The 18,176-nt window shown below is 51.9% G+C and overlaps 1 protein-coding gene across 1 annotated transcript in view; it reads left to right on the forward strand.

Annotated features, from left to right (window-relative positions):
- Positions 1-18,176, forward strand: part of RASGRF1 (Ras protein specific guanine nucleotide releasing factor 1) — an 88,533-nt gene that overhangs the window by 55,426 nt on the left and 14,931 nt on the right. Inside the window, exons 14-20 of the mRNA XM_054042833.1 lie at positions 331-579; positions 1,543-1,913; positions 4,834-4,959; positions 5,985-6,155; positions 7,293-7,399; positions 8,365-8,477; positions 10,821-10,881. Coding sequence (XP_053898808.1) covers positions 331-579; positions 1,543-1,913; positions 4,834-4,959; positions 5,985-6,155; positions 7,293-7,399; positions 8,365-8,477; positions 10,821-10,881 — 1,198 coding nt within the window. The remainder of the gene's footprint in view (positions 1-330; positions 580-1,542; positions 1,914-4,833; positions 4,960-5,984; positions 6,156-7,292; positions 7,400-8,364; positions 8,478-10,820; positions 10,882-18,176) is intronic.

Below are 18,176 nucleotides of genomic sequence, written 5' to 3' on the forward strand. Positions count from 1 at the left end.
TGACAACCCCCTCCCCACCGCCCTGCCCAGCGGCTTTCCCACACCGCAGACACTGCAGAACTTCAAGGGTTAACTCTTTTACAGCAAATCTGCTGCCCTTGCGTATCCCAGAGTGTTTCCATGCACACGGGGATGGCGATTGTCACATTCCCCTTGGGAAGCTCCCAGATCAGAACGTTAATTCAGAGACACCAGTGTTCAGTTAACCATGGGGAGCCAGTACTGTCTCCCTCTGCGGCCCACGTAGGGATTTCCAGGTGAACCGTATCTGCCTAGACAGCGCACTGGTGTCACTCCAGGCTGGAACCGAGAGATTCTGTATCCCCGCAGGTCTGATGCCAGCTTGTACTGTGACGACGTCGACATTCGGTTCAGTAAAACGATGAATTCCTGCAAGGTCCTTCAGATCCGCTATGCAAGCGTGGAGCGCCTCTTGGAGAGGCTGACGGACCTGCGGTTCCTCAGCATCGACTTTCTCAACACGTTTCTGCATTCGTACCGGGTGTTCACCACGGCGGTGGTCGTTCTGGACAAACTCATCACTATCTACAAGAAACCCATCAGTGCAATTCCTGCAAGGTGAGGCTGCTCCACCTCCTCTGTGCATGAACCGGAGCCCTGACCCCTGGGGGAAGTGGCCTGGGCTCTGAGGGCTAGAGGAAGGGGCTCTGAAGTCAGGACTCCTGGGTTCTGTCCCTGGCTCCCTCAGTCCCTTGCTGGGTTATGTTGGGCAAGACATACATTCACTTGTATCTCCGTTCCCAGTCTGTAAAATTCTCAGATGACTTCCCCCCCTCCCCATAAATTTCATTTGGCTGGAGTGTTGTTCTTTAAAGTTCCTTGAGAATTTTAACACTACCGTTACTACTGCTCAAACTGTAATGGCCCAACTTTCCCCCCTTTATCCCCCATCTTACAAGAGTCGGATACTTTTAGCTTTGGCTAAGCAATGACTTGGGAATACAAGTCTACAAAAATCAAGGCGAAAGCAGAGTCTTTCAGAACAGTAAAAAGAGCTGGCACAAGGAATAAGAGGCCAGAATTAGGAAGGGGAAGATTTGGGCTGAACAGTGGGATGCCCGAGCCCCCCCTGCCGCCCGCCTGCTTGGGGCTGGCCCGAGGTCCCCTTCTACCCCCTGCCTGCTTGGGACCAGCCCGAGGCCCCCCATTCCCTGCATGTGGGGCTGGCCCAAGATCCCCTGTCATCAGCCCGAGTCGCTCTCCCAAGCCCTCCCTCCCGCGCAGGGCTGGCGTTGCCGCTTGTCCCCTCCCCTCCACATGTTCCTATGCACCCTGCTAGGGGTCCCAATCCTCTAAGGGTCACACCCCACTTTTTTGGCAAAACTGGGCATTTGTCCAGTTTGCTCTTGTCAACTGATCATCAATTGGCAAGAGCAAAAGGGACAAATGCCCAGTTTTGCCAAAAAAGTCAGGACACCTGGGACAGGGCTTAAAAAAAGGGACTGTCTCGGCCAAAACGAGACCTATGGTCACCCTAGCTTTAAAGCAGCATGAATAGGAATCGCTTTTGTTTTAACCCAGGTCACTGGAGCTCTTGTTTGCAAGCAGCCAGAACACCAAACTGCTTTACGGCGAGCCGCCCAAATCTCCGAGAGCAAATCGGAAATTCTCATCCCCTCCCCCGCTGTCCATCACCAAGTCGTCCTCGCCGAGCAGAAGACGGAAGTTGTCCTTAAACATCCCCATCATCACGGGAGGGAAGGCTCTGGACCTGGCTGCATTGAGTTGCTCCTCCAATGGCTATGCAAGCATGTACTCTTCCATGTCACCCTTTAGTAAGACCACTCTTGATATAAACAAACTTTACGTGTCCAGTAACTACCCCAATAAAATACCTGATGAAGGTGAAACTGCATCTGAAAAACAAGAGGAGACTCCTCCAAGCAAGCCAAGTAAGTCCCTGTTGTTTCACAGGCTGGTGAGAGGTTCTCAGGCAAACAGTGGGGATCTGAGCAGAGGGAGGCAGTAGAAATGGGCCCAGTTTTGTGTCTCAAGAAAAGAGTGTGTTGCATTTGTAGGCTTTAGCAGGAATGTATAATTCACATGCAAGCGGCCATGAAACGTACCCAGCCTGCAGGGACCGTGCGGCAATCCAGCCAACATAACGTGGGGAAGAAAACGTCTGTCGGTGCCTGGAGAGGGATTTGGGAGCAAACCCATTAGCGCTTGGGCTGTGGAGAAGTGAGGTCAGGCCAGCAGCAGCGCTGGCACTCAGGGAACAGTTGAGGAGTGTGAGTCAGGCGACATGGAGAGGCCAGGACGCATGGAGACCCCGATTGGATCACAACATGGCCAGATAAGGTGCTGAAGGAAGAGAGCCTGAGCCGGGTGGGACCACGACTGTCTTACCACAAATGGAAAGTGGTCTGTGTTGGCCTCTGGCTGGGCAGGCCCCCGGCTGCCCCAGCTGACACCAAAACACAGGCCTATAAATGTCAGAAAGACGCAGCAGGAGAAAGGAAGGGGAGGCCAAACCTGGCCAAGTATAACTGTAGCCCTGGCTCACAGCACAATCCGTGGGGAGGGACACTCTGAGCCTGGCAAACTGCCCAGCCCCTCGAACTGCTCAGTGCCAGGGATTTGGGATTAAACACCCACCGGGCATTAGCCAGGTCTCCTGTCACGTACAGCTCTGACCAGAGCCCGCTGGGTCCAGTACTGGAAAGAGCATATTAACTTAGCAGGCCTGGCACCGTCTCTCTCCATCTGATTGACAAAGTCGCAGTTCTTTGCACCTGCAGTTTTGGGGTGCAAGAGCCAAGGGCAGCTTTAAAAAATCTCTCCCTTTGTGTCCAAGCGGCGCCAGCAGGGAGCCAGTCCTGCAGATCACTCAGAATCTGCCTTCGCCAAATCCAGACCGCATCCCCTTTGCGCCAGCCCAGTCGCATGGTGCAAGGGAGGGCAGAGTTTGGCCTAACGGGGGCCCTGGTAGCGTGGCCTAAGGAGTGCAGGATCAGCAAGTCGCAGTACGTTGAACTCAATGAGGCCCATGTCCAACTGCTGCTGGGAGAAGCAGGTCACGAGCCCCGGTTCAGACATGTCCCCAAACCGTCCCAGCTTGTCTTGAGAACAGTGTTACTGGCGTCACAGGTCAGTGAAAATTCCTGGTTTGATGTTGCCAGCATCTCCCTGGAAGTTATCAAAGACAAAGAGCCTGATCCCCAGTTGCTGTAAATCAACTTAACTCCTCTGACTTCGGTGGAGCTACACCCATTGCAGGAAAGATGGGGACATACTGGAGAGAGTCCAGAGAAGAGCAACACAAACCATGAAAAGTCTAGAAAACATGACCTCTGAGGGACAATTGAAACAATGGAGTTTTTTTAGTCTGGAGAAGAGACAACTAACAGGGGCCATGACAACAGTTTTCAAGTATATAAAAGGTTGCTATAAGGAGGAGGGAGAAAAATTATTCCCCTTAACGTCTGAAGATAGGACAAGAAGCAATGGGCTTAAATTGCAGCAAGCACGGTTTAGGTTGGACATTAGGAAAAACTCCCTAATTGTCAGAATGGTTAAGCACTGAAATAAATTGCCTAGGGAGGTTGTGGAATCTCCCTCATTGGAGATTTTTAAGAGCAGGTTTGACAAACACCTGTTAGGGATGGTCTAGATAATACTTAGAGTGCAGGGGACTGGACTAGATGACCCCTCGAGGTCCCTTCCAGTCCTACGATTCTATGATTTACACTAGCTAAGAATCTGGCCTCAAAAGTCCAGAAAATGTTGTTTGAAAGGGAGTGTCTAAGAAAGAGACGGACAGATCTATAACTAGTTACTCCCAATTAACACATGCGCCTCCTAGAATCTGCCCCATTTTAACATGGGTTGTGAACACCATGCCATGCAGCCTTCCATCCCTTGCTGGGCGCGTCCTGTGCTCTCACCACCAGACATTCCCATCCTGAACTCTGAAGCTACCACAAAAAGTGTTTACATGTTTAACAAGAGCAAAAGTTCCATTGGTCAGATATGCACTAGGGTCCCTGGTGTCCTGAGGGCACTCTCATTTGTACGCGCACACCTCATCTTCTCTGTGCAAATGTTATCATTTGAGTGTACAAAGTGCACTCTGATCTGGGTCCCTGAACTGTACTCACTGGTGATTGGATGCACACAATCAGAGGCCCTGAGCCAGGCAGAAGAACAAAGGCCCATGTGGTGACATTCTGAGATGGCCTGGGATGTACAAGTGGGGTGCATTCTAGGATATGCTTCATGGAACCCCACTTCCCATTGTACTTAGTGGTTTGGCATGAAGCTCTCAATGGATGAGCAGTATAAATTCCCCGCGTTACACCATTAACCGTCTATTCCATCCCAGGGACCTTACACCAAGGGTTAAATTGCAGTAGGCTGTTGTGTTGCTCAGCAGTTCTGTGACCAGGTTCACCACCAATAAACAGAGCCTGCATCTCCTGAGCATGACCAGCCATTCCAGTGTGGAACTCCCAAACCCGTGACCGTGGTCAGCTGAAGTTATTTACATGCCAGGTGACAACTAAAAGCTGAATAACTTTCCGAGCTGTGTAAAGGCGTGTGGGTTCCCCAGGTCAGACAGTGACCAGTTTAATTGTGCAAAACATTTTTGATTTAAGGACAAAAGAAAAATCAAAAATAATTCTCAGGCAACAGAACTTTGATGCTTTTGATTCTAGTGTGAATAAGGCAGGGTAGCAATTCCCTGTTGGATGTTAGAGAGATTTGAAGGAGCTAAAATGGGGCTGGTTCGCACCTGCTTCCAAGCCTTGTTTTGCTGCAGTATCTACAGATACAAGTGAGGAATTTGAACCAGTTGCTTGTTCTCTGCAGGTTCCGAGGTATCAGTTCGGGAGGAGTCAGACACTGATCCAAACCAGAGCGATGAAGCAGAAACGGAGACCTCGCCAACGAAATCTCCAACTACTCCTAAAGCCGTCAAATGCAAAAATTCATCAGGTAACGTGTGTGCAGAAACTCCTCTAGCACTGGGATATTTGCACAGCTATGTTCACTCTTTGGACCTGATTCTCCTCTCAGCTCCACTGGAGTAAATCAGGAGAAGTTCCACTGAAGTTGATGGAAATACACTGGTGTAAAACTGGTGCATATGGGAAGAGAAGCAGGACCTTTCTCATGAATTTTTTTTTTCTGCAAGAGTGGTGACGGGGGCAGGGTTTTGTCTAGTTGCACCTGTGTCCTGCAGATGTTGCGCTCTGGCCCGGTGGATGATTACCTTCCTCCAGGGCTGCAATGCATTCTGCAGTGAATGTTCCTGTGCTGATGTGAGCACTGGGGTGACTCTAGGAGCCACGCTCTTTGAGTGTCGTCATGAATAGTTCTCCTCTCCTTTCTGAGGGTGTTAGCAACCTGAGCAACAGCTGGAGTGTGCTTCAGAAACTGTGTTAGCCAGAGTCCCTTTGTGAAGCCATTCAACCTGGGCTCTGAACTGCAAGGCCTAAGAATCCGTGCTGCGTCATCGTTTATGTCCGCCTCAAACGTCTATGCTGTGCAAGGTGTCCCAGGGAGGAAACTAGGTTTGCATCCCATAAAGGGGTGTGTGTGTGTGTGTGTGGAGAGATTTGTGAGAATAATAGACTGTGACACAAGAAGTAAGTATTGTATAGCTTTGTGGGGAAACGCCTAGAGAACATGAAAATCTTTCTGTATGTTCTAACCATTCTGCAGGATTGACTAGAGACCTCTGTCGTTCAGTGAGATGTTTAATAAAGCCTAGAGGGAGGATAGAATCCTCTCGTAAAGTCCCCCTTGATAGATGTTTTTAATTTCTGTAGAACACTCTTGGTTTACGCCCTGCTAAAGCGGAGAAGGTGGCAGTTGTGCAACGAATTCTGGGGATGTTGCTCATGCGTTTCTGAGGGCAGCATTTGGTCCCATGAGAAAATGGTTAAATGACCTGGTAAAGGTGAGGAGACAACCTTTCCCTGCTATGCCTGACATTGTTCTCCTGCTTCCTTTTCTAGATTTCTCATTGTTTTCTTATAACAATGGAGTCGTTATGACATCCTGCCGGGAGCTTGACAATAACCGCAGTGCCCTGTCAGCTGCTTCCGCTTTTGCGATAGCGACTGCGGGAGCCAACGAAGGCACGCCGACCAAGGAGAAATATCGAAGGATGTCATTAGCAAGTGCAGGTGAGGGAAAACAACGCTCTGTAGCTTGGGGCAGGTTGGAGTTATCCCACTTGGAGAGAAACGTGAGCTACACAACTATGGAGTACGGTACAAAGAGTTTATTTATAGGGCGACCATCACCGCTGTATCTGGTTACTGTTTCCCATACAGCATCATCCCGTATTATTCAATAGGATGCTTCCCTTACAAAAACAGACCAAAGGACGACCCACTGCACAGTAGATCATGCAGCAGCAGCTGCAGTGAACACCGGCCAAAGAGACCAGTGGCCAGGTGGTCGGTTGGCCCTCAGCTTGGGCTTGACCTGTGGTAGCTTTGAGTCTCTTGCCCCTGGGTGCCCAACATGAGCCCCCACTTGTGGGCAATCTCGCTGTTCCCGGCGGGCGTTCAGCTCACTCCTCGAGTCCTTTTCAGAGCCCGATTCACAGTCCCCTTGTCACTAGCCTTTAGCAGCGCTTCCCTGGCCCCGCAGCCCTGCAGGGCCTTCGCTCGTGTGCAGCTTGTCACGTCCGACTGCCTCAAACGGGGCTGAAGGGAAAGGTTAGCAACTGCCGCAGCCTGAGCTCCCCTTGTTACTGGGGCAGTCGCTGTCCCTGTTCCTGGGAAAACTCCCCGCCCCCTGCTGTGGCCAGTCTTACCCATTTAAACTCCACTGTGCCAGGTGGAGCACGCTCGGCAGGGGCACCTGAGTACAGGAATGCTCGTTAGCCTTTCCACCGCAGGGATGGGGGGGTGCCCGGCTCCAACATACAGGCTGCTCACATGTGCGGGAGCTGGGCACAGTGGGAAGGACGGACTCTGAGAGAAAAGGGTCCCAGACAATTTAGCCCTGTGCAGATGATGCTCGGTGTATTGTATTGCACCCATCCATTGGCAAGTGCAAATGCCAAGTCTCCACTTGCATGTGCGGTTTTATTTGCACACACAAATCCAAGTGCTTGAATGCACACAGCTCTCTCGTGTACCAACCAGAGCCTCTGCCTACAGACAGCTTTAGTTCTCAGAGTTGACCTTTCAACTTAAGAGAGTGTTAACTGGCCATTCGGGCTTTTTCACATTATTTCTGTTAAATCGTTAATATTTTAAGTAATTCCTAAAATAATGGTATATGTGCTAAGTTATTTGCAATGATTTTAGGCTTTCCCCCTGACCAAAGGAATGGGGACAAAGAGTTCGTGATAAGACGAGCGGCAACCAACAGAGTGCTGAATGTTCTGCGCCACTGGGTCTCCAAACACTCGCAGGTACTTGGGAGCCCTGGGACAAAGGGATGGTTGCGTCTCTATGGCTGTGGGAGGCTGCGCTGAGGCAATAGGATGAGATTTTACTGAACAATAATGGGACGATGAGCCGGCCTGTTCATTACGGTGAAATTCACCCAGTGCAGAGGGCCCTGTACAGGGCCCACTGGACCCCTCCAGTCCTTAATAGGCCTTCTGTGGGCTCTCTGCTTGGGAGTGAATGCCACCGTGCACTGACTGGCTGAGTATGTTCGTCATCAGCCTTTTCCCGCATTTGTGTAATTCGCACAAGTAGAGAAAAGCTCCCACCTGCTGCAGAGGGGAGGCCGAGGAAGCTGCAGATGCCGAACAGAACAGTCCCTGACCTGATGGCAATGCAACATGCGCAGAGCATTCAAAGCACCAGGATCCTCATTGGTTTTCCAACCCGGGTACAGAAATCCAAGGCTGGGTCCTAGCAGTGGGCTGGGTTTGTGTGTGTGAGAGGACGGGGCTGTGGGAAGAGGTTAGTAAAATGTGTTAGGGATGAAAATGGCCTGACGGCTGCTCAGCTCTCCGTGGCGCCATTCCCCTTTCTCTCACCTGCTCCTCGATGCTGGCGTTGTTTGTGGCAGAGTGTGGAGCAGCAGCAGCCGTGCAGTTTATTAACAATCATGCCCCAAACTCGGCTCTGTCCAGGCGCCATTTATGATGCTAATGCAAAGAACAAAGTGAGTACAGTGCCCTCCCTTTCCAATGCCTCTGGAAGATCTTCTGCAGCAGGAGCAGATTGTAACTGACAAGAGGACAGGCTGTTTTTCTTCCTTAGGAGGAGCCGACAGCATGTTCTGTCTCTTCTTGCAGGCAGAGATACCAGAGTGATTAATCGTGGAGAGGTTTTTAAAGGGAAATAAGACAGGGAACCTGCCTGTAATGAGCTATAATCTGAGTAACGTGTGAAACCCTTTAATGGTACATACTTTTGGCAGGACTTTGAAACCAATGATGAACTCAAATGTAAAGTGATCAGCTTTCTGGAAGAAGTTATCCATGATCCTGAGCTCCTGACCCAGGAGAGAAAAGCGGCAGCCAATATTATAAGGTACAGGGGATGCGTGTTTTCCCAGAGCATTACGCTGCCTGTTAGCAGCTGCCACCGGCTTTCCCCCAGGATGGAGGGGGGGTAGTGTGTTCTCTGAGCAGTTTTACCAGTAATTAGAGTCTATGATTCGGGAAGCAAACATCAAAGATGGGCCAGACTCGCTGTTCAGTGACACTGCTGTAAGAGCGGCAAGTTATCCCTGCCCAGGCTGAGTTTATATATTTAGATTTTTACAAACTCCAGTAAAAGAGCACAGCCCCTCCAGGGCCCTGGGCACCGTTCAATACTCCACGAACAACATACCAAATAAAGTGTCAGAGGGGAGCCGGGTTAGTCTGGAGCTGTGAAAAGCGACCGAGAGTCCGGTGGCACCTTATAGACTAACAGGTGTATTGGAGCACACGCTCGCGTGGGTGAATACCCACAAAAGCTTATACTAAATAAACAGACCCTTCAGTTCCCCCCAATTGAATCAGATAACCCAACAACAGCATAAATAGAATAGAAATTAATCACCCGCCCCCCCTCCCCGATCTCCAGAGTCCCACACCACTTCTGGCAGCCCCGCCCAGCACCCAGCTCCCCACAGGCGAGGGAGAGAAGTGGGACTTACAACTCGCTCTGGCGGCTGGTAGAGCCCTGAGGAGGGAGCGAGTTCCAGAGGTCAGCAGCAGGAGTAAGTGTCATGACTGGGGCATGGGTGGTCAGAGTCCGGCGCAGAGTCAGAGAGTCAAGCCAAGGGTTGGAGCCGGAGTCGGAGACCAGGGGCAGGAACCAGGACAAGTGAGGAGAGCAGGGCTCAGGAGGCAGGCGAGGCGGCAGGGGCCAAGGTAGCAGCTAGCCAGGAATTCACCCAGTTGGCCAGACAACCTCCTATGCCTCCTTCTGGGACCCACAGACCTGGGTTCGAGACCCAGGGATCCTCACAGTACGACCTATTGGCCAGTCCTGCACTGCAGCACGGTGAGTTGTCCCTGCAGGGAGTCTGCTGACTGCTGTGGCACTCTGTGCAGGAGGCGCCGTCAGCGCCGGAATACCTGATGGCAGGACTGAGCCATGCCATGGCCTCCTTGGCGTGCTAAGGGCTGCCCATTTCCAACACACCTGCTACCTCTTTTTGTTAACTTGCAATGAAGAGAAGTGTGCAGGGGCTGGAGGGGGAGGCGGGTTGAGACGTGCTGCTGCCTTGGTGCATAGGTGCTCATGCTTAACCTTCTCTGCACCAGGGACAGTCTCCCGTCACTCTGTATCTGGAAAGCAGCAGCCCGGCATGCCTTGCTTCCCTGCGCAAGAGGACTTGCAGGCCCAAAGCCTTAACTAGAAAACTCTTGGGGCTGGGAGCCAGTCACACAGTTCCCATCCTCCGGCTGTCACTGTTTGGCACGTGCTTTGTGAGCAAGAGCAGGTCCGTCCGTACGGTGTGCCAGTTAACAAAGGCGGCCTGTGGATCTTCCTCTGTTCAGTGATTGTGCTGACTGACATTAGGATGGCGCTGCTCGTGTTCAGGCACTGAGCCTACGGCCGCTCAGCATGTGGCATTCCCACCAAAGTCAACGGGAGGCGTGGTGTGGAATAGCCACAGAGACCAGTGGGAAAGAGACACAGACCCCACCACTTCCCACAGGACAGTATTGGCTCACTCCTTTTCAGTGTGCAGGGCTAGGTTTGCAGACCCCTGCTGACCCTAGTGGGAGTTGGACTCACAGGGATCTGAGGTCACAATTTGGCACATTAACTTCTTATTTTTAAATAAGTAAAGTGACAAATCTGACTCCACAGAAGCAGCTTCTTCCATACTCCTAAAAGTTGACTCTATCGAACTATCAACTGAGTGACGCTCTAAATGTAAAGCTGTGCTCTAGAGCAGCGGCTCTCAGTCTTTCTGGATGACTGTGCCCCTTTCAGGAGCTGATTTATCTTGCAAACCCCAAAGTTACACCTCACTTAAAAACTACTGGCTTACAAAATCAGAGAGAAAAGTACAGAAGTGCCCCAGCCACACTGTTCCTGAAACATTGCTGACTTTCTCCTTTTTACCATATAGCTATCAAATAAACCAATTGAAATCTAAATATTATATGTCAGTGTATGGTACATAGAGCGGTATAACCAAGTCACTGTCTGTATGAAACTGTAGTTTTGTACTGACTTCGCTAGTGCTTTTTATGGAGCCTGTTGTAAAGCTAGGCTAATATCTAGCGGAGTTGAGGTACCCCCTGGAAGAGCTCTGCGTACCCCCAGGGGTCTGTGTACCCCCGGTTGAGACCCACTGCTCTAGAGCCAAGAAATGTGTACAACCTATTGTTCTTTCAGCTAAAGTAACGCTGCCTTTTCATTGCATAGGACTTTGACTCAGGAAGATCCAGGAGACAATCAGATAACCCTGGAGGAGATCATACAGATGGTAAACGCTTTTCTCCCCTCACTTCTTTTAATTACCATCAAGTTGATAGAGTGAATTACTAATATTCTGCTCTGAGACACCCGGTCAGTTTTTGCATAGCCTAGATGTATGTTAGTCTGATCAGCTTGTAACCCCTCCAGCAGTGCTTTATTTGAACTGCCCAATTTGTCATGTAACCCTGTCCCTTTGTGATTGTCAACAGATTATTTTCTTTAGGCTCTTTTCTAAGCTACAGCTCTCTGTTACCCTGTGAATCATCTGGCGCTAAAGCTGGGTAAATAATGCACAAAATGTCTAGAGAATTAATGCTTGAATGTTTTTGTATGCCTGTGCTTTGCCTTTTGTAAAAAGAACAGGAGTACTTGTGGCACCTTAAAGACTAACAAATTTATTAGAGCATAAGCTTTCGTGGGCTACAGCCCACTTCTTCGGATGCATATAGAGTGGAACATATATTGAGGAGATATATATACACACATACAGAGAGCATGAACAGATGGGAGTTGTCTTACCAACTCTGAGAGGCCAATTAAGTAAGAGAAATTTTTTTTTTGAAGTGTTAGCTTCCCGTGAACGTTGCACTAGTCGTGTTTCACTAGCACACATTCATGGAAAGCAGATTTCAAAGTCCCCTGGGCAAGTATTTTCAGACAATGAATTTTAAATTCACACACACGAGTACCTCTAGTGGAAGGGGTCTTGTGCTCATCCAGTCTGGGACAGAAACTAGCTAACCAAGAAATAAAACTAATTGTAATTGGATCAGAGAGTAAAACAATTGTAAAACCTATTCCTAGCACAGATTAAAATAATGGACACACATGAAAAGTTAATCTGCTCGCAGGCAAAAAAAGTGAAATTTCATCCAAGAAGTTATTGATTGTGAATTATTGGCATAACTGTCCCCAGTGGGATACAGCTGACCAGTCTCCCCTAGAGCCACAGAAAGGTAATGCACACTTTCAGCTCAGTGCATGGGGAGTTGGTCACACAATTCTCTTCATGTCTGCAGAATTTGTGTCCAGGTTTCACCAGGAACTGGACTGAAATAACAAACCCCCATATGTCAGGGTTTCAGTTCACCAAAGGGTGGCTTTTCCCCTGGACTGGCAAATCCCCAGACACATGTAACACGTATCGATAGTTGAGTGCTCATTCTGACTGGGTTCACTTCAGTATTGCCAGCCCCATACCTTCAAAAATCCCGAGTCAGGTCCCAAACGTCATGAGATTAGCTTACAAATCAGGAGATTTATCCAAATAGTAAATGTTGTCTTCTTTTTATTTGCCTTCTGGCTTCTGGTTCTTTAGGGCTCATTCACTTCACGTTTTCAAGCTTTTCTCTTCAATCATGAGGGCTAGAAACTTACTTTAAAAAAACCAAAGAATGTGGAGATTCTTGTGCAGTCTCTTGTTCCCTGCAGCTGGGAGTTTAAGAATAACACCAAGTGCTGCGAGACTCACGGTGAACTCCTAAAAGTTGGCAGCGCTGCGTTCTGGATGTTAAACATGCGCATGTGCACTAGTCATTTGGGCTTGTTCTGATTTGAGGTTCCATTTCACCCTAACCATGGACTTTGAGACCAGGTCTGGGTCTGGAGGTTGAACTCTGCACAGACACAAAGCTCCAGGATGTTCCGATTCAGGGCTCTGGTTCAGGCCCATCTTGAATTTTCACCTAAATTTCGTCCCTCGCAGCATTTCCACATTTTGTCCCTACTGTAGAATCAAAGGGTTAGAAGGGACCGTGGGGTCATCTAGTCTAGCCCCTGTCAAGAAGCAGGATTTGTTGTTTCTAACCCATCCCAGACAGGTGGCTCCAGACTAGGGTTACCATACGTCCGAATTTTCCCGGACATGTCTGGCTTTTGGGGGCTCAAATCCCCGTCCGGGGGGAAATCCCCAAAAGCCGGGCATGTCCGGGAAAATCGGGAGGGAGTGCTCGGCCGGGGCCTCTTTGGCCGGGGCCAGTGCGGGGCCGGGGGCATGGTGCCGGGCCGGGAGCCGGGCCGGGCGCGCGGTGCCAGGCCGGGGTCCAGGGGCGCAGTGCCGGGCCGGGGTCGCAGTGCCGGGCCGGGCCGGGCCGGGCTGGGCGCGGGGCCGGGCGGGGAGCCGGGGGCGTGGTGCCGGGCCGGGGTCCGGGCGCCGGTCTGGGGTGGCGGGGCTGGGCCCGCGGGGCCGGGAGCCGGTCTGGGGTGGCGGGGCCGGGGGTGGCGGGGCCGGGAGCCGGTCCGGGGCCGCGGGGCCGGGAGCCGGGGGGCCGGGCCGGGAGCCGGTCCGGGGTCGCGGGGCTGGGAGCCGGGGGGCCGGGCCCACGGGGCCGGGAGCCGGGCTGGGGTTGCGGGGCGGGGGTGCGCCGGGCCGCCGGCAGTGCTGGGCGGGCCGGGGGTGGTCGGCCGGGGGCCGGGGCTGGTACCCCAGGGCCCAAGCCGACCCAGGCTGGAGCCGCCAGGGGGCCAGCCTGGGCCGCGCCTCCTCCCCCCACACTCCCCCTTACCTGCTTCAGGCTTCCCGTGAATCAAATGTTCGCAGGAAGCAGGGGAGGGGGCGGAGACTTTGGGGAGGGGGCGGAGTTGGGGCGGGGGCGGGGCTGGGGGCGGGGGCGGGGCCCCGTGGAGTGTCCTCCATTTGGAGGCACAAAATATGGTAACCCTACTCCAGACGTCTCCTTTTGAAATCCTCCAGTGAAGGAGCTTCAACAACCTCCCTAGGCCTCTGTTCCATTGTCGCACTCTTCTCACAGTGAGGAAGTTTTCCCTGAGATTTCATCTAAACCTGCTCTGCTGTAGTTTGAACCCACTGCCTCTTGTCCCGCCCTCTGTGGCAAAAGAGAACACATTTCTCACTCTTTCATGGCAGCCTTTCACGTATCTGAAGACTGCTGTCATTTCTCCCCCTTAATCGCATCTGTTCCAAACTGAACATACCCAGTTCCTTCAGCCTTTGCTCGTATGGCTGCATTCCTTCCCTTTGGTCATCTTTGTCGCTCGCCTCTGAATCCTTTCCAGTTTCTCCACGTCCTTTCTATACATTGGTGACCAGTGTTGGACACAGTTCTCCAGCTGAGGCCTAACCAGTGACGAGTAGAACGGTGCGATCATCTCCCGTGACTTGGATGTGATCCCCTGTTAATGCAACCTAAAATTGCATTTGCTTTTTTGCAACAGCATCGCACTGCTGACTCATGTCGAGGTTGTGATCCACCACAACTCCCAGATCCTTCTCAGCCATGCTGCTGCCCAGCCAGTTATCCCCCATCCTGTATTTGTGCGTTTGGTTTTTCTTCCCGAAGTGGAGCACCTTACGTTTGTCTTTGTTAAATTTCATTTTGTTGTCAATAGCCCAGTTCTCCAATTTATCCAGATCTCTCTGAATTTTAGCTCCATCCTCCAAAGTACTGGCAACCCTCTCCCCAGCTTTGTGTCACCTGCAGACTTAATCAGTATGCTCGCTAGTCCTACATCCAGGTAATTAATAAAGATCTTAAATAACACCGGACCCAGAACAGATCCCTGTGGAACCCCACTTGAGGCCTCCCTCCAACCTGACGTCATTCCATTAATAGTCACTCGTTGTCTGCGGTTGTTTAAACAATTACGTGTCCACTTAATGGTAGTTCTGTCCAGCCACATTTCTCCAGCTTACTTATCAGAATGTCCTGGGGGACTGTGTCAAAAGCCTGGCTGAAGTCCAGGTATATTATGTCCACCGCATTCCCCCATCACCAGTCCAGTTACTCTCGAAGCAGGAAATCAAGCTAGTTTGGATGATTTGTTCTTGGTAAATCCATGCTGGCGGCTAGTGATCACCCCTTCATCTGCCAGGTATTCGCAAACTGAATGTTTTATACATTGCTGTAATACAGGGGTAGGCAAACTTTTTGGCCCGAGGGCCACATCTGCAAATAGAAATTGTATGGGGGCCATGAATGCTCACGAGATTGGGGTTGGGGTGCAGGAGGGGGTGAGGGCTCCAGTTGGGGGTGCAGGCTGGGGCCAGAAATGAGGAGTTCAGGGTGCGGGACAGTGCTCCAGTCTGGGGCAGAGGGTTGGGGTGTGGGAAGGGGGGCAGGCTCCGGCCTGGGGTGCGGGCTCTGGGGTAGGGCTTGGGATGAGAGGTTTGGAGTGTAGGAGGGAGCTCTGGGCTGGGACTGAGGGGTTCGGAGGGCGGGAGGGGGATCAGGGCTGGGGCAGGGGGTTGGGGCGTGGGGAGAGGCTCACCTCAAGTGCTTACCTCAAGCGGCTCCCGGAAGCAACAGCATGTCCCTTCTCCGGCTCCTAAGCGGAGCTGCGGCCAAGTGGCTCTACACGCTGCCCCGTCTGCAGGCACCGCCCCTGCAGCTCCCATTGGCGCACCAGAGGGGGCCATTGGAGCAGGGCCATGCCGCGGCTTCCGGGGAGCTGTGTGGAGCAACCCCCGTCCCTGCACCCCAGCTGGAGCGCCGAAGGGGGCCATGCCGCAGCTTCCGGGGAGCTGTGTGGAGCAGCCCCCGACCTTGCACCCCGGCTGGAACACTGGAGTGGGGGCAAGCCCCAGACCCGGCTCCCCAGCGGGAGCTCAAGGGCTGGCTTCAAACAGCTCGCGGGCCGGATCCGGCCCATGGGCTGTAGTTTGCCCATCGCTCTCTAGTAGCTTCCCAGGTATCGAAGTTGTGAAAGTTCTGTTTATCTTGGAGTGTAAAGTGTTTGCGGATTCTCCATTTGGATAGTCTGGCCCCACTTTGGCTGGCATGAGGCCTGCTGATAGGCCTCCTTGACTCTATGGGCACTAGAGATATTCACAAAGAAAATCCACTTTGACATTTTCTTCCTGGAACCCATTTGTACAGAACAATTCCCCTTGGCCTGCAGCAGACTTTAACTAGCCTCTTGACTCCAGTTCCACCTGGCTGGCTGTTAGCTTGCTGCTGTCACTGAGGCTGAAGTCAGCTGCTCAGCAGAGCCAACCGGTATTTTAACTTGAGCAGCCTAGGAGATTGCTAGCACACTCCAGTGCTTCTGCCGGGGAGGGAACCCGGGTCTAATTCAGCTTGTGTTCGAGGGCGTCTCTCCCCGTCCTCCTCCCCAGGAAGTCTGCTTGCACAGGGAACGCCAGACACCGTTCTGAAGTCTCTTTGTTTGCTGGAGTGTTTGGTTTCTGGGACTAGCTGGGAGGTTCTGTTCCTGTTCTGAGGACAAAGAGCTCTATCAACATCCACTTGAAACAACGAATGGGAGAAGGGAGAAGCCGCCTTGAATTTCACACCCCCTGCATGCGCAAGCCACTTCACAGCTGACCCCTTGCCATGACTGACCAAGGTGCACAGCTTCCCCCCAGCAGCTAGACAAGTGCCCCTTCTGCTTCGCATTGCGGATACTCACAGGACTAAGGCCAGGACTCGACCTGCCGAAGCAGCAAAGAATGCCTGGCTGTTAATTCCCTGAGCAGAGCTGGGACACTGCTCAGACCAAAGGCCGTATTAACGTTGCATGGCACACTGTGCCGGATAGGACAATGCAATCCCTTCCTTTGGCACACATTCGTCTGTAAGAGGGTGGGCTGTGGGCATGGGGCAGGCACCCCCTGGCATGCTGGGGGACTGGACGGGGTCTGTGTTGCACATGGAGCGACCAGGAGGAATTGCAGCAAAGCCATCCAGAATCCCTCCAGGGGAGCACAGGCCAGAGCGGTGGCCCCACCACGCTTTCAGGGGATGCACTATGCTCTCCGCTCCACAGTCAGCCCGTTGGAGGGACCGGGGGGACATGGCCCGGCCTTGCCTTGCCTCTCCTATGCCCTTTCAGGCAGCTAATGCCCATGAAGGTGTGAGCTAAGGGCACAGACTATTTTCCCCAGGGAGATTCAGGCCAGCTGCCATGCAGAGGACGAGCAGGGGCATGAGTGCCTTGCACCCCACACAGTGGCCAGGGGCACAGCAATCACCGGTTTAGAAATTCCTTATCATGGCACTTCTCTTAGGCTGAGGCCCCAGTCAGGCACTGACCACGGCTCTAGCCTGGATTGCTCCTGGCACAATCTGTCCTCACTTCCTTACGGCCTTGACAGTTCAAGTTACCCAGTCTGCCAAATCCCCTCTTGCCGGCTGCTGGGAGGATAGAAAATCTGCTTGTTTTCTGGGGGAGAGGGAAACTGTGATGTTCTGTGTTTTCCTGGGTTGCCAAGAGCATGTGCCCCCGCTGGCTACTGATCCTCCAGGCCTGGATTAAAGGGGACGACAGTGTTACAGGAGGTCTGAGGAGGCAGTGTTCAGGCCTGGCCCTGGATTAGGTAGGGGACATGGTTCAAACTGTGACCGATGTCTTGGGACCAGTCGTGGGGACATTTTGGGGCCAATTGGTGGAATCTCACTGTTCTGAGATGCCAACCATTTTAGCCCAAACCAGAATCTCACTCTTCGAGCCACCGCAGAACCAGACCCAGAGAGGTGGGTTTGCTCTCAGGGATTCAGATCTGAACCGTGTCCCCTAAAACGTGCAGGGGTGGGGATATGAAATTCCAGTTTGGGCTCATCTCAAGTTTTAATGCTCTGGGCTGACTTCTCCCATCAGTCACACTGGGGCAGTCATCTACAGTTGCTTTGCTTGGTGGAGGCAGTGGGGAATTTTTGTGCTTGTTAGAAATGATCCCATTGGCGCTATACAAACTGGAACTAGTATTTTTAAGCTCAAGCACTAGCATCGCTATAGATCACTTGGTAAACTGGGTGCCAGTGAACAATATGCATTTCAACACGACAGACGTAAAGTCCTACATCTAGGGACAAAGAACGTCGGCCACACTTACAGGATGGGGGACTCTGAGAAAGATTTGGGGATCGTGGTGGATAATCAGCTAAGCATGAGCTCCCGGTGTGATGCTGTGGCCCAAAGAGCTAATGCAGTCCTGGGATGTACAAACAGGAGAGTATCGAGTAGGAGCAGAGAGGTTATTTTCCCTCTGTGTCAGGCACTGGTGCGACCGTTGCTGGAATCCCCTGTCCAGTTCTGGTGCCCACAATTCAAGAGGGATGTTGATAAATTGGAGAGGGATCAAAGAAGAGCCACAAGAATGATTTAAGGATTAGAAACCTGCCTTGTCGTGATAGACTCGGGCAGCTCAATCTACTCAGTTTGCCGAAGAGAAGAGCAAGGGATGGCTTGATCCAAGTCAGCAAGTATGTGATGGCCAGGATGTCGGGTGAAAAGCCAGCCTTTCACAGGAATTCATGCTCTTTGATTTGTTACATTTTAACATTTACATTAGTTAAATGTAAATGTTGATTGCTTGTATATTCTCACACGCAAGTAGACGATGCC

Source organism: Malaclemys terrapin, chromosome 10, assembly GCF_027887155.1.
Source record: "Malaclemys terrapin pileata isolate rMalTer1 chromosome 10, rMalTer1.hap1, whole genome shotgun sequence".
NCBI lineage: Eukaryota > Metazoa > Chordata > Testudines > Emydidae > Malaclemys > Malaclemys terrapin.